At 59.9% G+C, this 24,491-nt stretch overlaps 1 protein-coding gene across 1 annotated transcript in view; it reads left to right on the forward strand.

Annotated features, from left to right (window-relative positions):
* The first annotated feature begins 282 nt into the window (after positions 1-282).
* Positions 283-24,491, forward strand: part of LOC116662480 (tensin-3-like) — a 47,858-nt gene continuing 23,649 nt past the window's right edge. The window contains 6 exon segments of the mRNA XM_032476193.1: positions 283-583; positions 2,381-2,510; positions 13,781-14,490; positions 14,492-14,803; positions 14,805-15,000; positions 15,101-15,140. Coding sequence (XP_032332084.1) covers positions 389-583; positions 2,381-2,510; positions 13,781-14,490; positions 14,492-14,803; positions 14,805-15,000; positions 15,101-15,140 — 1,583 coding nt within the window. The 5' untranslated portion in view covers positions 283-388.

The following is a 24,491-nucleotide window of genomic DNA, read 5'->3' on the forward strand; positions in this document are numbered from 1 at the left end:
CAGGCCCACCCCGCCCACACCGTGTGTCTCCGCTGTGGGCTTTGGAGGATGGCCTGTGACAGCCGATGGCCTTTGTTGCCCCACTCACTGTATCCGTTTTTCCCTCTGTTTTCCCACTGTTTCACTGTTTTCCCTTCGTGCAAAGTTGAGCACTGGCTCTTGTGAGTGTCCTTTCAAATGCAGATAGTCTAAAATCTGAAGGCCAAGGATTGCCATGTCCTAGAGACTCACTGGGGAGACCTAGGTAAATAAAACTGCTAATGTAGATGGATGAGGGGTAAATTGCAGACCTTGGTGGCTCGAATCTTTATGCAATGTCACCAACACTTGATATCTTCAGCAGTTCTCCCATGGCACGTAGACAGGTGATTCTAGTCTCTTGTCACCAATGCCACCGAGGTTGGCCGTCATGGATGGTGATCAGTCCGGCTCTGTGGAGGCCCCCCGGCAGGACTCCTGTAGGATGGGTCCATCCCCTCTCCGGTCAGAGCCGCCCAGACTTCGAATGAGGGAGACGCCCGTGGTCTTCTGTGCCTTTGGGAGACAGCCGGGGTCATTCCTGAGGTGCCCAGGAGTGGGACAGGTGGGGGTCCACCTTAAGCAGTGGGGAGGGAGGTCCATCCACCATGAAACAGTGGGAGGGCTTCGGGGGGGCTCAGGTCTCAGGAGGGGGCTGTTCTTGGGAGGCTCCCCCTCCCTCCCCCTGAGCCCTTCTTGTCCCTGGAAAAACTAGGCGTCTTCAGACACCCAAGTCTCTCTGGGCCCAGGGAGGTGCCCGGCCCCGGGTCCCCCGGGATCCACCTGCCCATGGGCACTGGCCCGCTGCTGGCGGTCCGGGGTGCCATCTGTGGGCTGTCCTGGCCTGGGGCCTCCTGCTTAGGGGAGATCAGTGCCTGGAGGCCGTGTTTTGGGCAACTGGGCCACACCTCAGTGTTTATAAAGACTTGAGCGCCCAGACTGGGGCATCTCTGAACCCCTCTTTCCTTTTGTCCAGCTCATCCACTCTGTTGCCCTAACTTCCAAGGCACCACGGGGAGAGGGCAGGTGGGTCGCGTCAGCCCGTGGACACAGGCTCGTGGGGGACCACCGTCCTGTGGGGTCTCCCCTGCAGCACTGGGGTGGGGGCCTCGGCTGAGTGGTCAGTGCAGGACGTGGGCCCCAGTGCAGTGAGGGGCAGGCAGCACATTCTGGAAGGAAGCTGAGAAGTCAGCCTCTGATCCGACCCTGCTGAGGGGCCAGAGGACATGTGGCCGGCGTGCCATCTGCTGTTGGCAAGCAAGTTGAAGTTTTCACGTTTCTGCAGAATTCTTGTTGGCTGGTTCCAGATGGCTGGGCAGGGCCCTGAAGCCTCCAGGTGCCCCTTCTGCTGGGCACGTGGGGTGAAGGGAGTGCCCCCTCCATTCTGTGCATCTGAGAGCAGAATCCAGGCTGATTCTGGCCGCAGACCCCTGGGGGCCCGCGGAGAGGAGCCCCTGCCCTGCTGTGGGAGGGAAGAGGGGTCCCCTCTCTGCAGCACGCCGCCCCTCTGTGGCCTTCCAGCCCTCCCCATGGCCAGCACCGCTCAGGTTGGGGTGGGAAGTGATGCTCAGGGCTCCTCCCCTGCCCGCCCTCCCCTGGTGGTACCAGGTGCCTAGAGGGGTGCCTCCACCCTGTGTGTCAGTGCAGTCACCCTGGAGGCCTGAGCTGCACCCCGGGACCCTGGGCCACCACAAACAGCCCAAGGTCAAATCACATCCCTGGTGCTTCTGGAGGCTGGTCTCAAATGACCACTCAGGATGCCTGGACAGCCTGGCACTGGAATTTAAGAGCCAGGCCTCTCTCCCCTCCCCTCCACCCCGCGTCTCCATGTCTGTGTGAATTACAACCTGCAGAGAAGCATCGAGCACGTTACAGGAGGTCCTGACCAGCATCTTCTTCCCCGAGGACAGGGAGGCTTTAGGTGAAGCACGGAGAATTCAGGTCAAACTAGGAAAAAGAGGCCACGGAATTTCATTCTGTGGATGTCTCTCAGAGTTAGAGGTGCAGTGCACCCGAGTTCGCAGGGCTGCGGGCTTCCTGCCCTGCTGGGACAGCTCGGCGTACTTCAGAGGGACCCACACCTGGGGCGGTGAAGCCAGCAGCCCAACTCGGGGGTGGGGCGCTCCCCGGGCCCTCCTGCAGTGCTCTGCCTGTGCGCCCCTTGAGTGTCACCCGTGGTCTAGTGTCACCCATGGTCCAGTGTCTGTGGTCCAGTGTCATCCGTGGTCCTAGTGCTGTCTGTGATCTGGCTGTTGTCCGTTGTCCCAGTGTTGTCCATGGTCTGGTGTTATCCATGGTCAAGTCTCGTCCATGGTCCAGTGTCATCCGTGGTCCAGTGTCCACAGCGTACCCTTGTTTCCAGGTGAAGTGCTACCACAAGAGATACTGCTTGGCCACCCACGACGTCGTCTTCCGCCTGCAGTTCCACACGGACACCATCCAGGGCTATGGCCTCGTGTTTGGAAAGGAGGACCTGGACAATGCCTGCAAAGGTGAGGCCCCCCCACCAGGTGTGTGCAGACGTCCCCTGCCGCCACCTTGTGCCTCCCTCCCCACCTCTGTAAATTAGCCCATTGTTAAGTTATCCAGTTCCACAAAAGACTGATTGATCCAGCAAGGAAAAAACTCTTGCATAGTGAAGCTACCGGCACCTTCTCGGCCGTGGGCGCACTGCTGCAGACGTGGGGGTGGTGCTGCCCAGGCTGGCCTGTGAGGTCAGAGTCAGGCCCGCTGCGAGCCCGCGCGCGCAGCAGCGCCTGGGCGCCGGGGTTGTTCGCGCGTCTGGCTGTTGTGACTGCTGCCGCGGGACGCTCTGTGCACGTGTTGACCCCATGCTGTCCCCCACCGCTGCTGGTCTTCCCTCCCACGTTGTGAAGTTTCCGCCTCTTGTCCCGTAGTCCTCATAAGGTTGCGATTTCTGGGTGCCTTCTCTGTGCTTTCGGGCCCCACACCGGGGATCGCTCGCCACGTGCCGCAGGCCTCCCGTCCGCAGGGTCATGCGGGAGAACCTCCAGGTCTGCTCTGGGTTAGCTGCAGAGGCCCGGGCACAGAATCCCCCCGTGCAGCATTGGGAGGCCGGAGGCCCTTCGGAGCATGGCACCCAGAGCCCCCCATCGGCCGCACAGACCCCGCCGTTGCAGGGGAGCTCAGCTGTCACCACCTGCCCTCGTGGGCTGCATGGTCGGGCCCCACCACTGGGACCCGGGGACAGGGCAGCGTTCCCAGCGCGAGCGCCCGGAGGCCGTCCGCAGCGGCACCGCTGAGACCTGAGGCCCGCTGGCACCCCTGCCACGGACTCCTGGAGGCCATCCCAGCTCGTGTGTGACGCCCCCGCTGCAGGAGGAAAGCACGCCCCGAGCCCCAGGCGGCGGGAGACGAGCCGAGAGGTGGACAAGCTCCCTCTGACACAGCTGGAAGTGGAGAGAAGAGACCAGCCTGCTGCGATTTCATCCCTTCCTCATCATGGGCACCTTAGCTGGTGTTTTCCGCACGGCTGTCAGCCTTGGGATGGAAGGGTCAGCTTTGAGGACTCCGTCTTTCACGAGGCGGGGGACCCCACCCGCTCTGGCACCCCAGTCCGCAAACCCGATCGTTCAGATTTCTGTTTCTAATCTCGTTTCTTTTTCTTTTTGTTTTTTGGGAGGCAGAAGTAATTAGGGGTCTTTTTTTAACGGAGGTGCTGGGGATTGAACCCAGGACCTCGTGCACGCTAAGCACACGCTCCATCGCTGAGCTAGCCCCTCCCCCATCTCGTTTCTTCCAATGTGAGCTCTTCGGAGGAAAATGGATGTGGTCAGTCCGACCCTCCTTTACTCGCAGTGGCACTGTTATTTGTGAAGTGGGCCAGTTCCCTGGAGGGGAGGCGGGCTGCTCAGTCTCCTCCACCCAACACCAGGTGGAGTGGACCCTGCCCAAGAAATGCAGTGTGTCCCACAGCAAAAGACGCTTTCTCCGTGGTGCAAATGTGCCGCGTGCCGGGATGGCCATTCCAGGGGCGGGGGGCAGGCTGTGCTGACCTGCTGGCTGTGCCCCATGTCCCTGATGGGTGCCGATGTCTGTGAAGTTCCTGGCGTGTTCTGGCATCAGAGGGGGCTCTGATGTTTGCTCGGTGTGTTCTGTGCATTTAAAGACTCAGAGCACCTGGTCAGCCGCTGGATGGAGCCCCTTCAGCTGCACAGACCACGGCCCCAGCAGGTGCTGGGGCAGGGCATGCCCTGGCTCACGTGCTGAAGAACCAAGTGAGGCTAGAACTGCGTTGGTCAAGCGATGGGCTGGCTCTGGCTCCTCCTGTCAGCCTCTCCGCTCGGGGAGGGACATGCTGGAGGGAAGCCCTTGCCCCACCTCCTCCTCTGCCTCCAGGGTTCAGATTGCACTCCACCTGATTGCAGGGAGCCCCACCCTCCTGTTTACTTTGCCCTGGCTTTTTTTGGTGGAACCAAAGTCCGTCACTTAGCGGATCTTCCTCCTTCTGCCCAGACTAGAGAGGGAGGCCAGGTCCCTGGGAGGGAGGGGGACATGCCCCCACCCTGGGGATGCTGTATTCTGGGCTGGAAGGCTTTCCTTTGTGGAAAAGAGGGGTGAGCAGTTGTGGGCTGAACGGTCTGCTGGGCTGGTTGGAAGGAAGGTAAGCAGGGAGCCTGTGTGCATGTGTATGCCTGTGTGTGTGTGTGTGCACACGCTCACACACTTCTGCTAGGCTGTGTCCTTGAGACCAGAGGGGCAGGACGGCGCCCCGGGAGGGCAGAGGGCGTCTGATGACACGCAGTGAGCTGAGGGCAGTTTTCACCTGGCAGCGGGGAGGTCAGGCAGGCCTCAGGGAAGACAGTTTGCAGGTCAGGGGCGTCGGGGCTTCTTCTGCCCTTGGAGGTCAGTGATGGCCAGAAGCCTGTGGCTGCTCCATGGCTGGCTGGCTGGCTGGCTGGCTGCTGAGTCAGCCCCGGGCACCCCCATGTCCCCGGCCGGCCATGGCTCGGTGTGTTTGCTCAGTTAGGTGTGCTGTTGACGGGAGGCCCGAGCGTGGGTGTTGGGTGGGCAGGACAGGCGCCCATGGGAGCGGCCCTGCCAGCGTTCCGTTTGTGTGGGCTGTCCGGGCGTGGTCACTGGGGTGGGGACACACCTGCCCCAGCCCCGCTGTGAACCCCAGCAGCCCTCCAGCCCGTGTCCCCAGCCAGGGTGCCAGGAATCTGTGATGCTGGTGGCGCCGCCCCCCCCTTTCTGGCTGGAAAACCCCACTCTCGCCCTAGTTTTTCTAGTCTGGGTTTCTCAAGGCACTTCCAGCCTGCTTTGATTTTAGGAAACTTTTACAAGGGAGGGAGCACTTTCCATCCGCCCCCTGGCAGGCCAGGGGTCTCAGGGTGTGAGCTGGCCATTCAGGAGCAGTGAGTGGTTTCTGGAACTTGGCCCTAGCAGAGGAAGGGAGTCGAGGTGTCTGGAGGTTCCTGGCCATCCAGCACCATGTTTGGCCTCTAAGTTCGAGGAGCAGGCACTTTGCATCTCTCCCGGTCTCTGCTGCTGTAACAGGACTAAAGATCGTAGGCTCAAAGGCCCTGGCGTGGCCATCACTTCAGAGGTCTCGATTTTCTTGGGAATAGAAACTGATTCAGTCCACGTGCAGGGGAGTCTGTAATTAGCACAGAGGCAGATTCCTGCTGCAAGAAAAATAAAAGCAAACCTCGTTTCCCAAGAGGTTACAAACACCACACTTGCAAACGTCCAAGTGGAAGAAATGAGAGAGAGATCTCAGCGTGAGTGACTTGGTGAGATGACGGGTCTCCCCTAAGAGGGACACCGGCCAAGCCCAGGCAGTTTCCTGTGGTTGTGAGGCGAGCCCCTCAGCCCTCCGAGGGAGGAGGCATCTCGGGACACTTCCAAAGCCACCTGCAGTTCCACACCTGGTCAGAGGGCGTGCAGGGCCACTCACCCCCTGGAACAGCCTCCTCTCTGGGCCCACACCCCTTCCAGCTGCCCGGTCAGTGATACCCCATCCACGCCTCAGAGGCCGGGACCCCTCGGTGCATGAGACTGCGGGCACTGAGATGCCTGCCTGCTTCTGGGCACCTTGCAGGGCTGGACCACTGCCACTGGGCCTGTTCTCAGAACTGAAAGGTGGGCAGTTTGTCGCTGGTCCTGCAGCTGGTCACTGAAAGCCCCAAGCCTGGGAGAAACGGTCTCTGACCCCTAGGCTGAGGGTTCCCAGGTGCACCGAGGGGGCGAAGGCGTGGCTGACACCCTCCCCCTGAGCCCTGTGGGCCGGGGCACGGCCCCATGATCCCCCGGGTCCAGCAGGGGCTGGTGAGTGTTGAAGCTGTGGACAGTGCAAAGGCCCGGGGGTCGCTCAGGGTCATCAGTCCCTGAAGAAGCAGAGATGGCAGACTATGGGGCTCAAACGGTGTCCCAGCTGGTGAGAGCTGGAGGGGGCTGTCTGGGGCCAGAGGGCCACCCTGTGCAGATGTGCAGGACAGTTGACACCTGGCAGTTTGGGTCACTAGAGACAATCAGTGACATAGAGAACTTTCCGAGAGGGTTTAAAGATTCCATTTTTTCTTTACATTTCCATGAAAAAGCAATTCCTCACCATAATCCATCCCAGCTAACGAGGCTGAGTTAAGAACAGTCATTGCCTGGACACCATGAGGCATTTTTGTTCCCGGGCTCTGGGCCAGCGGGAGAGCAGGCAGGAAACGGTCACCAGTGCAGGTGTGGGGACACGCAGGATGGGGGTCACACAGTGCCCACCCCTGCTATTCCCTTTGCCTTGGCCTCTCCAAATCGCCACGGCCACCCCAGGACAGCCCTCGTCACACACCCCGTCACCAGGCAACTGCTCTGCCAGTTAGGGTAGTGAAGCACAGAGAAGTTGAGTAACTCACCCAAGGCCACACAGCTGTGAGGAGTTTTAATCGGGACTCATGCCTGGGTGGGACTCTGCCAGAAAGTCTAGAAGGGGACAGAAGATGTGCCCATAAATCACATCGAAGAGAAAGTTAAAACTAGCTCTGTTCCACAAGGTGGGCACAAAGGGACCACAAAGCTGCCCCAAGGAAGAGAGGCATGCACTGTCTCAGGGAGTCCAGGAAGAGGAGGCAGGAAGGCCCTGGGAGGGAGGGGGAGGGTGGAGGGATGGTGGGGAGGGGGACACGGCAGGGTGGGCCCTTGGCACGGTGAGTTTCATTTCTGTCTTGAAGTCATCATCCTTTTTAAAGTCGAGGCATGGTTCACAAACAGCAAAGTTCACTCTGTTTTCCATGCACTTCCAGGAGTTCAGCATCCTCTCCTGAAACCCCCGCTACAACTAAGATACAGAATGCTTCTGTCGCCCACACAGTCCCTGATGCCCGTCTGCCACCTCCCCTCCCCTCCTGCCTTCCCGGCACCCATCTCTGCCCATGGTCGGAGCCCGCAGTAGAAGCCTTTGGAATGTGGGTGCTTCCACTCAGTGCTCTGGGGGCAGGTGCAGGTGGTGGTGTCATCTGTGTCCTCATCTCGCACTCTTTCCCTGGGAGGACCCTCCGCGGGGCTCATGGTGTCCAATATGGGCATGTCTTGCTGCTGCCTGGGTTTAGCCGGGTGGCCCCGGGCCATGAGTTATTTCAGGGGTGAGCGGGAGGCAGTGTTGTAGGACCAGAAGTGAGCACAGTGGTCAGCAGTCTGTGTCCAGAGAAACAGCCCAGCTGTGGTGAGTCAGGGTGGGCTGAGAGCCTTCCCGTTACCAGGCCCCCCCACCAGGCACGGTGGGCGCGGTGTGCGGGAACCCGGGAGCAGGCCATTCATGGTCAAGACAGAAACACGCAGCCCGCCCCGGGCTCCCAGCAGGCGGACAGTCCTGCCACCATCCCCCAGAGGCCTCACCGCCCAGACCGCTGTCCCTGGGCCATGCACCATCTCAGGATTTAGGGAGGAAAACACAGCGTGCTTAAGTGGTTTCTGAGGAGTGTGTGTGTGAGAGAGAGAGCTGCAAAGAAAACATTCAGGCAAATTCCTTTCCAAAATTAAACTGTTAATTTCACACTGAAGTGGTTGGTCAGGTTTAGAATTCCAGCGTCTTCAAAAAGGAAAGCGTGGACGGCGGAGGGTGTGGAGGCAGGCTTGAATTCCAGGTGATCTATTCAGGAGACTTTATTCTAGGGAATACTCTGTTTTCTCCTCTGAGAAATGGGCTTGTGGGTGCCTGCTTCATGAGAGGGCTTCAGGAGTTGGGTGAGGCCATCCCGGGAGCAGAGCGATCCTAGCACATCCTTCAGCAGAGCCTGGCTCCAGGACGTTGGCCACATCGCAGGAGTGGGTGTTCCCCGCGGTCCCTCTTCCTCTGATGATGGGCGTGATTCCTGCGGCCTCACCTGGATGCACCCCTTCCTGCAGTCCTGCTCCCCTTTTCTGCCTCCGCTGACCCACCAGAGGCCAGGAAGTGTCCCTGCCCCCCTCCACCTGGCCCTCCTTTCCCGGATCCCAGGCTGGTCCGCTCGCACACTGTCAGGACTCTGCTGAATATTCCGTGTCCGCCTCCTTTCCCAGCTAACTAGCAGCCGTGACCAGTGCCAGGTAAACCTTTCTGGAGAGGATTTTTCTGTTTTCCTCCATTGAAGACTTGCAGGGAGGCTGTGGTGAGCGCTTTTGAAATGAAAAGTTGCTTTTTAAGCGAACCTGTCACAAAAGTACAACATAAGCTTCGTAGACTCGATACGTAAAAGAGAGGATGGTTACAGGGAGCTTAATGAACCCCTCAGGTTTTGCATCAATTTTTTTTGTGGGAAGTGGGGCCTGGGCAGCTGAACGTATTCCAGGTCAGTTCTGCACCTTTTTAGTGGCTGAGTGGCTGGTGCATGCAAGGAGGTGGAGCTGAGATGCAACCCTTCACACACCTGTGGGCACACACCCGTGAGCACACCTGTGGGCACACACCTGTGAGCACACACCAATGAGCACACCTGTGGTCACACCTGTGAGCACACCCCTGTGAGCACACCTGTGGGTGCACACCTGTGAGCACAGGTGCACATTTATCAGTCTGTGTTCAGCTAGAATGGGGATTTTTTTTCATTTTCGTTGTTTTGTTTTTCCTGTCTTCCCCATTGTCTTTGCTTAGTTTTGCCGTATTTTCTGGTTGTCTCTCTCCCTCCTGGTGAGATCGCCCCCTTTCAGCAGTCATGGGATGGGGGGTGGGAGTCTGTCCTGCAGCCCCTCCTGGGGCAGGACCATCCACTGGTTCTTTTCCAGACATGAACCTCCCTGGTGGGTCATCAGCAGAAGCGGCCAGAGCTGTCACGCTGTTTGATGGTGCACTGGGCTCTGGCTGCAGGGAAACCATTACCAGACAACACGCAGGCCTCCCCTGGAAGGGACGGGGCTCTGGTGGTGGGGGCGGTGGGCAGGGGGGATGTGGAGGGAGGGGTCCATCCCGAGCTGAGATGGGCAAAGGCTCCCGTCCTGTGTCTGCAGTGGAGAAGCTGGGGTCTTGGGCATGTCACTTCCCTGACTGGGGACCTGGGTCCTCATTTGCAGAATGGGGATCAATTCAGACTACCCTACATGCCCCTGAGCTGGACACATGGTGTTCAAACAACTCGTTTAAATGTCTGAAAGGATGCCTGGGGCAGGAGTGAACAAACCCACTTTGCAGAATTCACGTCCTGGCCCCACACCCACACCATGGCTTCCACCTCCCCCTGAGTTCTGAGCTGGAGCAGAGCTTCGCATCCCCGAGCCTCCTTTCCCTGAGGGAAGCCCCTGGGGTGGGTGGTGGTGGCAGGGCCCCAGCCCCAGCCATGCCAGGGACCGCAGAACGGGGTTTGAAAGTTAACCTTCTGCATCAATTTTCCTGAGCTGGGCCACAGTATAAGGGGCACTCCACCATCAGGTAAACCAGGGTGCCCTTAATGACTGACCAGAGTTCTGGGGGGCTTCGCACAGCAGGAGTGGGGCTCCTGTCCCGTTTCACACGGAGGGCTTGGCAGTCGGCTCTGCAGTACCCCCCCGGACCCCCCCAGGCTCCCCGAATAAGTTGTGCTCCTGGTTGTGATTCTGGCCTCATTGCTCTCACCCTGCAATTCTCACGCGGGGGTTTCAGAAGACAGGACCCCAGCCCGGGTGGGCCAGCTTGTGCCCTGTAGGTGTGGTTAGAGGTGGGTGGGCCACGTTCAAGTGGGGGGACATGGGTGCGGGTGGGATGGGCGTGCCCCCTGCCCGCTGGCACCCGCCATGTGCCTGGGCCTGTCTGGTCCCCATCACACCCCCGGGGGCTGCACAGAGTGTCCTGACGCCCCTCAGACCCTTGGCCCCTCTGCCTGCTTGGCGGGCACACTGGGCTCACATGGCACGTACATTCACAGCGTCCATTTCCTTCGACATCTTGGAACCTCGCGTTGAGGGGCTTCAGCTCCTTTCCAGTCTTTTTCGGGGCATTTGAGTACCAGCCAGGAGGGTGGGGAGCGGTGGCATCCCTGGAAATGCAGCTGGCGGGGCTGTGCCACCCGCCGTGGGGAGAGCTTGTTCTGATGTCCGGTGGGGAGGCCCAGGGGCGGCAGGGAGAAGGGGACATGGGCGCGTTGACCTTCGGGGAGGGTGGGCTGGTTTTAGCTTCCTTTGCCCGCTGAGGCAGCTGCCCATCTTTCCATAGTGGCTCCTGGGGCTTTGCCACATGAGAACACGCTAGAATGTTCTGCCTCTCAGTGACTCGGTGCCCCCGGGCACAGGGCTGGTCCCTAATGATGGGGACACCATGGGGAGTGAAAAGGGGACTTTGCTCCAGGAGCCCACGCTCCTGTGGGGGTGACGTTGGACAAATATGTGGGATGTCACACGTCAGGGTGTGCCACAGACCAACACCCCGTGGGCGGGAAGGAAGGTCAGGAAAGCCCATCCCGAGGAGGCTCGGGAGCACACCAGGACCGCTCTGGAGGCAGGGCACGGCTCGGGCAAAGGCCCTGGGGCAGGTGCGCCCGCTGTGGTCTGGGAGCAGCAGGGTGGGCCGGGCGGCGGTGAGAGCAGGTGGGGCATGCCAGGCCTCGTCCACCCTGGGAGGAGCTTTTAGTAGTTATGGCTGGGGGCCCAGGACCTGGGGACTTCGTACGTGTCCTCTCATTCTTGTAACTGCACTGAAGGATACAAATAATCTTTCTCCATCATAACGGGAGATTTGGGGGCTTGAACATTCATGTTGTGCCCAGGAAAGCAGAGCCAAGGCAGAACAGGACCCCCCCCACCCTGAGGCTGTCGGGGAAATTGGGCATCTCGTTTGTCCATCGGGAAAGTCAGTCGGACTCCTTTGGCCAAGAATGCAGGGCGGGGGCGGTGGGTGCTGGAGGCCCTTTCCTCCTCTCACCCCCCAGTCCGACTCCCCCTCCCTGGGGGCGCAAAGCATGGATGAGGCCCCGACAGCCCCCGCCCCCCCTGGGGCCCTGTGAGCTCCTACAGAGAGCTTTGGAAGTTTGGGCGGGCCTGTCACGAGGGTTCCCTGATTTGGTTCACACTTTGCTGTAGATGTGACATTCACCGGGCGTTTTCTGCTACGGGCAGTGATCTGTGTGCATGGTAGGAAGTTGGGAAGAGTCCGTGGAGGCATCTGGCTGGGTCCCGAGCTCCCGGGGATGGCAGCCTGTGCCCGCCTGGCTGCGCGGTCCAGGGAGACCCAGGTCTGGACGCTCAGCCCCCTGCTTACTCCAGGCAGCATTCATGTTTTTATCCTGAGTTCACTCTTATTGTAAGATTTCTCCTACTAATGCAAATAACAAGAATGAGATTCCTCGTAGCTCCCCAGCCAAGGGACTGTCCCATCCTGTCTCCTGCAGGCGCTCCCGGGCCTGCCGTCTTTGGCCTGGGGCTGCCCTGGGGCCCCAGTCAGACTGGTGACCCTGCACTTGTGGGCACCGCCCTAACTCAGATCAGAGGCATTTTCACCCAGCTCATTCTTGGCTTATTTCTTTTCTCCTCTTAACTCATTGTGACTGTCCATTTTCATTCCAATTCAGGGAGAGGGACGTAGACGCCCAGCCTTTGTGCTATGACATCTGTTTCTAGAAATCGCAGACTCCCACTGACCCCACCCCTCACCCATCCAGCTGTGAGACCAGTGGTCTGTCCTCTGGCAGCCCGCCCTCCCAGGCCTGGCGCTGGTCTGACCCTCCGTTCTGGGGGGCCTGGGGTTCTCAGGGAGTGGAGTGTCATCCCGACTCACACTCAGCAGAAGAGACGAGAGAGGCCTGGCCCCCTGGCTGAGTGCTGGTTGCATTTTCCTGGCCACCCTAGCAGGTCCCTCTCCAAAGCCAGGTTAAGCTGGTGTTTCCTCAGGGCTAGAAGGACACTGGTTCACGAGCTGTGACCTCTCGGCCCATGCTCGGCAGACGCAGGGTGGTGGCCCCGGGGCGGGGTGGGGTCGAGCCAGGATGTGACAACGGCTGTCTGTTCTTCAGCTCCAGCCCTCCTGCATGACCCAACAGCGACCTGAGTGATGACCTGGAAACACACATGCAGGTCCACGTGGCACCTTCAAGGTGGTAGGGGTGATGCCGGCAGGTGCTTGCTCCAAGTGCTCAGTCCAGATGCTCCCCTGAGGCACGCATGTCACCAGGTGCCCGTCTATGGCCTGGTTTATGGACAGCGCTGTGTGCGCCGTTTCTCCGCCCAGCTCTCCCTGCCGGGCACAGCTTTAGGCTGAGTCACTGAGATTCCACCCCGGCCAGGACCCCAGTGTCCACTGTCTGCATCACTTCTCACCCTGCTTTCCCTGGGGTGCAGTTGAAACGGGAAGGAAGCCCGGGGTTGCGCCTGCCCTTGGCCCCGCACCCTGAAGACCCCACAGGTCTCTGTGCTCAAGTGTCACCTCAGCGCCTTCAAAAAAGCTGGGGCCACTGACGGTGCAGCACACCCAGCACACTGGGCCTCTGCGGAGTGAGCGGCTCCAGGCCCCGTGGCTGCTGGGACTCAGCACCCCCCGGGGCCCACACGGCATGGGTCAGGCCCTTGCTTGGAATGCAGTTTCATGGTTGGGGAAATGGGGACAGAGGAGGGTGGTGGGGAGGTGCTGATGGTAAGCCTCCTACCTGTGGGGCGCCCTCCCTCCCAGTTACCGGGGACTTCGGCAGCAGTTTGGGGCTTGGGGGGATGGCTGACTGAGCAGCACAGTTTCCCATCAGAGGCCGGACTCTGTTTTCCCGGCCATCCTGATGCGTGGAGGTCTGTGGTTCCAGACCTGGTCCAGTGTTCTCAGGCCCTGCCCTGTGAACATGACACCTCCGGGCCCAGAGATGCTGCACTTACAGGAAGGCCCAAGGCCTTCCACTGAGTTCCGTTTTAGATTTCAGCAGCTCCCGACTCAGAGGCTCTGTTTGCTAGGACTTTGGTACCCAGCACCCGGGGAGGCGCTCAGCAGAGTTGGCAGGAGCTCCCTCTTGTCTGACACATGCCGTCCATGCCTGAATCCGGGGGGTTTGTGAGCTGAGCTGAGCTCAGCATTCAGACGAGGGGTGACATTAATAGTGAGTCCTCCAGTCGGGTGACGCCAAGGGTGGAGAATCCCATAGCTCTCTAAGGGACCCCGTGCCCTTTGCATGAAAAGGTGGAGACGAGTCTGGGGCCGAGATGTGTGAGTATGCTAACTGCTTGGCGTTCACGTCGCAGGGGCGTATGCAGAGCTTTGGGGAGTCTCCAGCCCTGACTGTTCTGGATTGTCTGCTGTAAGATTATTTACGTCTTCAGTCAGATGAGCAGACCCCTTCCAAGAGCCTGGAGTGCCTTTCATCCCTGACTCACCTTGTTTTCTCCCCACCAGTGCTGCACACGCAGGGCCCCGTCGATGGCAGCCTTTATGCCAAGGTGAGAAAGAAGAGCAGCTCGGACCCCAGCATCCCTGGCGGGCCCCCGGCTGTCCCCACCACCAGCAGCCCGGTCCACAGTGACCACACCCTGTCCGTCAGCAGTGACTCCGGCCACTCCATGGCCTCAGGGAGGACCGACAGGACCGAGGAGCACCCAGGCCCAGGACCCAAGAGGGGCCTGAGCCCCCAGGAGAAGGCCGAGCTGGACCAGATGCTCAGTGGCTTTGGCCTGGAGGACCCCAGAAGCCCCCTGCAGGACATGAGCAATGGCCACAGCAAGTGCAGCAGGACCCGCCACGTGGTGCCGGCCCAGGTGCACGTGAACGGGGACGCTGCCCCCAAGGACCGGGAGATGGACATTCTGGATGACGAGATGCCCGGCCACGACCTGCGCAGCGTGGACAGCACAGGGACGCTGTCCTCAGAGGGCCACGCATCCACCCACCTGGGCCCCTTCACCTGCCACCAGAGCAGCCAGAACTCACTCCTGTCAGACGGGTTTGGCAGCAGCACCGGTGAGGACCAGCATGGAGCCCCTGCCCCAGACCTGGGCCTGGGCGGGGACCCCCTGTATGAGCGCGAGTGGGCCTTCAGGGGCCGCGAGCCCAGGCCGCCGCAGCCCGTGCTCAGGAAGCCCCCCGCGCCCGCCCCGACACAGGCCTACTGGGCAGAGCGGCTACTCCTTGTAGACCTGGGTGCGCCAGCAGCAGATGGTGGTCGCCCACCAGTATGGCTTCGCCCCCGACGGGGAGGCCAGGCTCAGCGGCCGCAGCCCGGTGCAGACCCAGGCCAGGGTCCCGGTCACCCCGACCCGGGGGGCCAGCAGTCAAGTGGACGTCCAGAGGGGCGTGGGCCCCGGGCCACATCCCCCCGACACACAGAGACCCCCTCCCGGCAGAGTGGCCTTCAAGCCCAGGGCTCCGGACGTCAGCGTCGTGAACGGCGCCATCCCGGAGCTGAGCGCATGACCCCTCCCTGGGCTCCCCAACCCTGGACATCGACCAGTCCATCAAGCAGCTGAACAGGCTGATCTTGGAGCTGGGCCCCACCATCGAGCCCATCCCCACCCACATGAGCGTGCTGGGCAGCCCAGCCAATGGCCCCGTGCCCCCAGATGGTGTGGGAGGTGGACTGCGGGCCAGCGACCACCTGCAGGACACTGGGGGAGGCCCTGGCAGGGGCCCCACTGAGACAAGGTGAGCTGGCATTTCACGGGAGGTGTGCTGGTCTGCGTCTGGGTTTGCAGGATGCCCAGCTCCTTACTACGTCTGGAGCACGGGCTTGTGGGGGCAGGGGAGGAACTGCCCCAACTGGGTGTGGGAGATTCTCTGAGCCAGGACTGGGGAGGCTGTACCTGGGGCAGCAGCCTACAAGCCAGAGGAAGAGGGTCTCGGGATCGGTGACCGAGGGGCAAGTCCAGAGAGTCAGGGCTGAGAGGTGCAGCGGGAATCCAGGCCACAGAGCAGTGGGGGCCATGCTCCATGGTGGCTGGGGCTGGCAGGCTGTCACCCCTGGGACGTGGCGGTGCAGTGGCAGTGCCAGGCATTCCTGTCCCGCTGGGAGGCCTGGAAAGTCCAGGGTGGCTGTGGTGGACAAGGTGACCTGGGTGCGTGGCTGCATGGACGTGGGGGCAGGCACTGGGGTCTGAGACAGGCTCTTCATGGCGGGAGACACAGGCTGTTTGGCCCAGGAGAGGTGGCCAGGGCGGCCTGGAGGAGAGGGCACTGGGACAAAGTGGGGGTGTCTGGCTCTAGGAACGGTGTGAAGTCACAGGGGAAGGTGTGTCTAGAGGCTTCCACATGGAGGAGAATGGGGCCGGGTCGGGGGTCCAGGCATGGGTGCCCTGAGGCCTGGGGAGGTGGAGGGAGAGGGGCTGTGAGGACCCAGAGGCCACCTCAGGGCTGGGTGTGGGGTGCCCGGTGAGGCCAGGGCCTCCCTCCAGTGTCAGCTTGCCCGTATATCCCCACCTGGGGCATCACTGGTTCCTTGGTGGCCCTGCCTCTAAATCTGAGGACAGGAAAGTTGAGGAAGGAAGAGCCCCACAGCTGCCTCCTGCTCCCGAGTCTGCCTGCATGCCGGCCGAAATCCGAGCTGGGATCACCGATGGGGATGGACCGCACTGCCCTGTCCTCAGGCCCTTCGTCCTCTGAGGCCCCTAGGTGCAGGGACCTCCCATCTCACAGTGGAGCCTCCGGAGGTGTCAGTTAGTGGCCTGCCCAAGGTCACACGGGTCATTGGCAGAGAACAGGAATCGGCCCCTGTGGCTGCACCCAGGGGCCCTGCCCGCTTGGCAGTCCAATGGGGAGGATTTCAGACCCTCCCGGGTCCAGGTGGCTGGGGGAACTTCAGCTCTGCAGACCTGGGTCCTGTTTAGGGTGCCCTGTGTGACTTGAGTAAAGGACTTCTGTTCACTTCATCTTTTAAAAGAAACCCTGTCCCATGCCCTGGGTGATGGGCGGGCCAGGGAGCGCAGGTCTGCACGCAGCATCCTGCACCTGCATCAGGAATGACATCCCGGCCCCCCGAGCACCTGCGACCCTGGGTGTTGGTGCGCAGAGCTGGGCGAAGCTGGAGGGGTCCCTGGGAGGAGCTGACCACAGCCGTGATGGCAGCAGCTGAATACAGCCGGGCCTGGGTGGGAGGGTTTGCCTTGTGGACTCGCTCGGTCAAGTACGTTCAGGAGATTCTGAGTTTAAAACATGCTTCAGTGGGAATAAAACTGTCTCAGCTTGCTGAACCTACTTAAAAGAAAGCACTTGGGAAAGTTAAAATCAGAAATCTTATTTTTCCTTCGATTGAAACCTCCTTTGAGACCTGGAGGAGGTCAGAAGCATGCGAGTGTATTGGGGGAAAGAAGTCCAAGGCTCCGGTTACTGTCTAATGGCCTCTCTCTCCCGTGATGGGTGTCAGTCCTCATGACGACCGTGAAGCAGAGAGCCCGGGGTTTGAGGAAGTCCCTCATCTCCTCCCCTTCCACATCCTCATCTCCCCTTCTAGGTCCTCGTCTCCCCTTCCAGGTCCTCATCTCCTACCCTTCCAGGTCCTCATCTCCTACCCTTCCAGGTTCTCATCTCCCCCTCTTCCAGGTCCCTCATCTCCTCCCCTTATAGGTTCTCATCTCCTCCCCTTCTAGGTCCTCATCTCCTCTTCTAGGTCCTCATCTCCCCTTCCATGTCCTCATCTCCCCTTCCAGGTCCTCATCTCCTCCCCTTCCAGGTTCTCATCTCCTCCCCTTCCACATCCTCATCTCCTCCTTTCCCATGTCCTCATCTCCCCTTCCAGGTCCTCATCTCCCCTTCCAGGTCCTCATCTCCTCCCCTTCCACATCCTCATCTCCCCTTCCAGGTTCTCATCTCCTCCCCTTCCACGTCCTCATCTCCTCCCTTCCTGTGTCCTCATCTCCCCTTCCAGGTCCTCATCTCCCCTTCCAGGTCCTCATCTCCTCCCCTTCCAGGTCCTCATCTCCCCTTCCAGGTCCCCATCTCCTCCCCTTCCAGGTGGCCATGCTTCAGTGACTTGATAAACTCACTACTGTAATTACTGGAATTTTTATTTTGATTTTTAGATCTTCTCCAGTTCCTTTTATCATAAAAATAATTCAGTGTCATTTTTGAAATGAAAGGACTTTAATACGTCAACAGATCTGTAACACTCAGCATGTTTGGTTATTAATTATGCAGATCCAATTGGAGTGTTTCTTAATCCATTTCTTGCCTGGTAGGAATCTCGGGCATACGTTGGGCTTTTTCCCCTGTGCTTTTAGAGCTCTGGTGGTGTCTGGGGAGTAGAGGTGAGCAAATTGGATGCTCATCCTCAGAGACCTTCCTGAAGTTTGGAGGTGAGCTTCTGGTAGGAGCACGAGGGCGGCTCATGGCTCAGGGACTGGCCTCCCACCCCAGAGCCGGTGTTCCACCCACAGTGAGCTCCTGTGTGAGGGCAGTGCCAAACTGGGAGGTGCAGCACACTGGGACTCACACGGCATCTGATGCAGCTCGTGGACAGTGCAGGGGGCTCTCAGAACAGCCTGCACGCTGACTTCTGGTTCTCCTTCTGGGACATCTTGTCTTGATAGAGATCCTGCCAAGAATGCACATGTCTGTAGCTCTCAGCTATTAGAACTGAGGGGGCAGGAGACCATCCTTCCCTCCCTGGCAGGTACAGAGACAATTTTGTTTGATTTTTAAAATTTTTAAATTGAAAAGAATTTTTTAAGTATAGTCCAATTACAATGCTGTGTTAATTTCTGGTGTACAGAATAGTGATTCATTTATACAGATAAATATTCCTTTTCATGTTCTACTATTATAGGTCATTACCAGGTATAGAGTGTAGTTCTCTGTGCCGTACAGCAGGACCTCATTGTTTACCCACTTGATTTTAATACTTAAATGTCGGTATTTACATCTCTCAGGTGCAGAAAGTTAGATCAGCCAGGGAGAGGAAAAGAGTCATTGATGCAAGGGAAGTCATAAAACTGTAGAGCTGCCCTGCTGACCCTGAGGCGTGGAACATTGCAGAAGGCTTGGGGGTGCTGGAAACCTGTGCTTTGAAGGCACTCCAGCCCCAGCAGGTTTCCTTCCCCCAGATCGGGGAGCCAGGGCTGTGCAGCTGAGCCGGTCCACACATGGCTCTCAGTCCAATCTTACTGAGTTGGAGGGCGCAGCGAGTCTGAAAGGCCCCGTGACACGCCGAGGAGGGTGGCTGTCACCCCCAGAGGTGTCATTCCATGTCTGTGTGCCTGAGGCTCAGCCCTCTTAGGACGGGATAGTGTCTGATCAGAGCCACCTCCAGTCTTGCTTACAGATGGGAAATAGGCTGGAAAGTTCCAAGACGCTGGCTCTTCTGCATGAGACCCTCCCTGGCCTGCCTGGCATCTTGACCCCAGGTGCTGACTGCCACACGTGTCTTCATTCTGGCTGTAGATAAGGGGTCGTCACAGAGACCCCAGTGTCATGAAGTTAGTAAGGATCATACAGGTCATGCCCTGAGGTGATGATGATGGTGGTGATGATGGTGGTGATGGTGGTGATGGTGGTGATGATGGTGATGATGATGGTGATGGTGGTGATGGTGATGGTGGTGATGGTGATGGTGGTGATGAGGATGCTAGTGGTAAATGTGCTGGTAAGCCCTGCTGCTCTGAGCACCTGTACTACTCCAGGCATGACACTGAAGCTTGTCGGCGTCACCCTGGCCTTCACACTCACCATGATGTGTAAACTGAGCTTCTGTGTATCTGACTCTGCATCCCATGGCTCTGTCCTTATTGCACAGTCTCATGTTTTGCCACCAGCCGTATAACCCCTCAAGGGCAGTGCCAGTGACGTATTCATCTTATTTCCTGGCACGTGCTGATGTTGTGAATAGAGGGTGCGGTGCTGGCGGAAATGCAGAGGACTCTCCCGGGTCCCCTGTGGCTCCACTGGGTTGGCATGGGGACCTCAGCGAGATTCATCATGGGACAGGTCAAGGAGTCAGTCTCCCCACAGGACAAGAGAGAGGCCCTGCAGAGGTGGGGTCTGGTCTCAGAGAGCCTCGGAGGAGCTTGTAAATGGGCTGAGATGTGGGGGCATCTCACGGTGCCCCCGTGGCTACCCGGCTCTGGTCTGGGCGCCCTGGGACCTGGTGCCACCCCACACCCCAGGTCTCCCCGCTGCTCTGCCGCCCTGCCCACAGGGGTTTCTTCCATCACATCCTCTACATGGGGGGAGATTTCAATGGATGATACCCAAGAAACAGAAGAAGTCTGTGACAATTAAGGATGGATGGCAGGCAGCGCTCCGTTTCCCGCATACCTAAGGGCAACTTGCCTCCTGTTGTCCAAATACCGTGTTTCTGTTACATCAATCGCCGCCAATAGTCGCAGGGCCACGGCAGCCCTGCATTCTGCTTACAGACACTCTGGGACGTCACAGCCAGTGCTGCCTTCGAGGGCCTCTGCAGACACAGGTGTCTTGCCTGCGTCCAAGGACTGATTTATGCTGCAGGCAGTTCAGAGCAGTGACAAGTACCGACTTCAGCCACTGACAGTGGGAGCCCATCAGTTTAAATTACGTAAAGCTACACGTGCCCCACCACAGGGATCCAGTGTGGAAAGCGAGGACCTCAGCCGTGGGTTCCCACCGTGTGGGTCTCCGGGGGCGTGTGGTGGGGAGGCGGAGCGCACGAGCCCCAGGTGGTGGGTGGGGCAGAGAGCCAGGGGCACTGGGGAGCAGGAAGCATGGACTTTCCCGGAGGACGGCTTCCCCGGGCTGTGCAGACGCGGGGAGAGCCGAGGTGTGGGAAGTGCACGGGTGTCCCAGGGCTGGGGGGCCAGGTGCCCGGACAGGCCCCTGACCCGGTCAGGAGATGGAACGGCTGCCCTCGGGGTCACCTCCTTTCCCCGGGGACACAGACTCTGCAGGCATCTCAGAAAGGGCATCTCAGGCCGACCCCACAGCAGCAGTACCCCCGCCTGGCAGGGACCCCAGCCCGATGCCGCAAGACTGCGCCCCCTCTGCGGCTCTGGGGAGCAGCCTCGTGCCTACCCAGGCACGGGACAGAGGAGCTGGGCTGCACAGAACCAAGGAGGCGCCATGCGCGGGGCGCTCCTGGCTCCTCTGGGTAGACGCACCCAAGGATGGGCTGTCCTGTCTGTTCAGACAGGAAGCGCCAGGTCAGAGAGGGTGGGTGACTCAGGCTCAGACCCGGCCTGGGGCACTTCCTGCGTGGCCACCCTGTGTGTGTTCCCAGGCATGTCCAGGAAGAGGGTCCCAGCTCAGGGGCAGAGCCCGAGGTCTGGGGACGTGTGGGGCCAAGAGGGAGGGCTCTGGCCTCACCTCTCCACCCTCGGGCCTATCCTCCTTGCCCTTCCAAGTCCAGGGGACCAGCTGCAGACGGGGCTGCTCCTGGATCCCGGTGGCAGGCCAGCCCGGTGTCCCCGCACGGCAGCTCTTTGTCCCGCCAGGCAGAGGCCCAATGTTGGCAGTGGCAGGCGGTCTCAGGGATGAGAGGGTGGAGGTCACGCCCCTGGTCACCCGGGAGACAGCAAGCACTCACCCCCTGGAGCCACGGTTCGGTTCTCTTGGTGGGTTTCAGACCGCGAGGGGGCCTGGCCTCAGACAGACCTGTCTTGAGATGTCAGGCTCTCAGGCCTCATGCAGCCTGGGTTTGGGCTCATTCATGCCGTTTTAAGAGCTGAGCAAGTCCTCAGGGTCAGCCCAGGGTCACGTTCTCTCTGAGATGCCTCCCGACCCGTCTCTTCCCCTTGTGCCCAGGGGTCCCAGCTCCTCCCAGACACCACTGTCCCCGCCCCCATCAGGAGCTCCTGCAGAGCAGGGGGCCCCGGGAATACGGGGGGGGCTGCTCCTGCCAGGCCCACCAGGGACCCAGGATGGGGGAGGTTGCGGGCTGAGGGCCAGCGATCAGGGCCAGGGGGTCAGTTGTGTTCCTGTGAAGGACTCTTCCCTCTGTTCGCAGCCGCAGACGAAACTGGAGTTTCTCCAGCTGAGCTCTCATTACCTGAGATGAAGGGGCGGGTGGGGTATGCTTGTGCCGTGAGATCTAAAAAGACACTCCTGCCTGGGGTCAGGACGCTGGGTGCCCCACGTGGCTTCAGACGGATTCTTCAGGACTGTGAGCAGGGGCCATGAGTCGGGTGCCCGCAGGCACGTGGAAGCTCCGCGCTCCGGGTGGGAACTTCCTTCACGGTGGGAAGTAGGGTAGCTCTTGTTGGAGCTGCTTTCTGTTTTTCTGCAGAAACGCCCTTTGAATTTGGGGTGAGTGACTCAGTTCCTTTTGCCCCCTACGACCCTCGCTCCACACATAGGGGTTTCGGGGCCCCACGAGGTCACCTTGATGGGCGTGTTCCCACGTCCCTGGATGCTGGGCTGGCCTGCAGCTCTGGTTCTGAACCCTCCCGGGCCTGCGGTCCTGCTTTTAGAACTTCTGTCTACTGGCACCATCTTCACCATCGTGAAACCAAGGTTGTGGCTCCCGTAAGCTGCTCACACACGCAGCCATCAGAGATCTGTGGACCACCCTCACATTCTCACTGCAGAAAAATACACGTGACATAAAATTGACCATTTTCACCGTTTTCAAGTGCACAGTATCGTGACATCATGTGCCTTCCGTGTTGTGTAGCTGTCCCCACTGTCTGGGTCCAGGACACTTCTGTCATTTCAGGAGGAGTCTGCACCCACTGCTGTCGGCCCTGCTCCACACTTCCCCAGATCCCACCGCCCCCGGTCTGCCTTCTGTCTCCGTGGATCAGCCTCTTCGGGGTGTTCCATGTCAATGCAGGCATAACTAACATTTGTCGGGCTCATCCCCGCTGTGCTCAGGGCTGAGTGGCATTCCTCTGCACGGCTGCACTGCGCTGTGCTCCGTCCGTGGGTGGGGACCTCCAGTGTTTGTGAGCAGGGACGTGTGAACGTTCATGCACAAGTGTTCGTTCCATCACCTCTTCTCAGTTCCCTGGGGCACACACACGGGAGTGGGGCTCCGGGCCACGTGGCAATTCCTTCTTTCCTTTTTCTTTAACAGTTCTTTTCTGCTGGGGATTGAACCAGGACCCCGTGCCTGCTAAGCTCACGCTCTACCCCTGAGCTATAACCCCCTCCCCCAGTGGCTCTTTCATTGACGTGCTGAGGAGATGCCTCCTCAGGTGCTGGCAAGCTCTCTTTGGAGACCCCGGGCGTCCGGTGTCGGGGGCATGTTTCTGGAAGCTCTATCTCGGCGTGGTGGACACGAGCTGGTCTGCACGGACGTGACCCCCGATGCACGATGGGCCTTCACGGGCGAGACATGGAATTTGCCTCATCCCGGGGTGGGTGGTGGTGAGCCCCCTGGGTCAGAACAGGGAGGAGATGATGGGAAGACGGCCCGGGACCCGAAGTCCTGTGCCGTTCCTCCTCACCGCCATCAGCTGTGTGTGCCTGGGGCTGCACCTTACTGGCTCACCTTCTGTGGAAGGAGGCCCCACAAGTGGACAGTCCTTGTGACCGTCCTGAGGTGTGTGGTGGAAACATCATGCTTCCTCAAGTGTTTGCGGAGGCGGCCGGTGAGATCCAGGGCTCTGGGGTGGGGTCAGAGCGGTCAGGTAATGACAGAAAAGGAAGAGACTCAAAGAAGCAGAAAGGAGTGGAAAGTAGGCGCCAGCCTCTGCCGCTGGCGCCCTGAGGGCAGCAGTCCCATGGGGTCTGTGCCGTGAGTCACAGGCACGCCTGCGCAGGACACGGTCTCCTGCGCTCCTCGCAGTGCAAGGGTGCGCCTCCTAGCTTTCTGGACATGATCATTTCCATTAAAAAACGTCTTTAGAGGAGAGGCTCCCTCCTGCCCAGCTCTTCTGCGTTTCCCGGTGCGGAGGACTTCCAGTCCCACAGTCCTCAAGGCAGCTGCCCTCCCCGGGCCTCTGGGCACAGATATGCGGAGCCCACTGGCCTGGTTCCCACATCCCCTGAGGCCCTGGGGTCGGATGGGGACTAACTGACAGATGTCCCCTCTCCCTGGGAACACTCCCTGTGGGGGAGTCCGTCTGCATTTCTGCGTCAGGGAGAGCAGAGCCACTTGAATCAGTCTGGAAGCGCATTTGGGCGTTTCTTTGTCGCTCTGCCCTTCTCCCATTGACACTCGCTCTGCAGAGGAAGCACGTTTATCTGAATGGGGAGCCTGGAGCTAACTTGGGGGCAGGCCGTCTGCGTGCATCCCTGGTGGTGGCTTTTGCTCCCAGGAATGCGAGGGAGTTTCCAGAACCCGTGGGCAGGCCCCTGTGCGAAGATGCTGCCCCTGGCAGCCACCCAGGTGGAGGCAAAGGTCGTGCATCCTGCCCGCTCGGCACTGCCACCTGGGATTGTGTCAGTCGCAGGAGCTTTGCACATGCCCGCGGGCTTCCCCCAGGAGGTTGGGGTAAATTGGCCTGGATCCTGCTTGGCGTCAGAGTGATTTTAAATGCTCCCCCGTACGTGACTCTATGCTGGAGACTGGCCCTGGTCCTCCCACTGGTTTGTGTGTTTGGAAACGCTGGGGAATTTTACGAAGACGCCAGCCTCCTGGCCTCACTCCGCAGGCTGTGACTTCACAGGGCAGGCTCGGCCCGAGGGTCCAGACCGCGAATGTGATTCCCGTGCGCAGCCAGGCGGCCTGAGCATCGCCGGGAGCCTGTCTGTGTTCGTCTGTGTCCTGGCCACCTGGAGTCTGGCCGCTGCCCGGGGACGGGGCACTTCTGCCTGCTGGGGGCGGTTCCAAAGCTGGGAGGACTCAGACGTCGTTACCCGAAGTTCACGAGGGGTGAAGGACGTGAGAGATGGAGGGGGCATCCATGGCAGCGCTGGCACGTGTGCAGAAGGAGGGGTCCCCGATCTCAGCCAGGGGTTCCCCCTACTCCGTGGTCCACATAGATCATTCCTTTTTTGTTGTATTTTTGTGTTTATTGCATTCTTTATTGAAGTGCGGTCAGTGCACAACGCCGTGTCAGTTTCTGGCACGCGGCACGGTGATGCGGCCACACATGTGCTTAATCACAGACGTGCCCACAGCCCTGCCTGGCTGTGGAGGTGTGTCCTGCCTCCCATGGGATGTTTCCGGGGCCTGGAGGAAGCCCAGGAGTGGGGCCACCCACAGCTCCGCACCAGCTGCAGGGACGGACGGCTCCTGAGACTGCCTGCTCGGCTCTGCGTGTTTCCT

The sequence above is a fragment of the Camelus ferus genome, unplaced genomic scaffold (assembly GCF_009834535.1).
Source record: "Camelus ferus isolate YT-003-E unplaced genomic scaffold, BCGSAC_Cfer_1.0 contig1604, whole genome shotgun sequence".
In the NCBI taxonomy this organism is placed as follows: Eukaryota; Metazoa; Chordata; class Mammalia; order Artiodactyla; family Camelidae; genus Camelus; species Camelus ferus.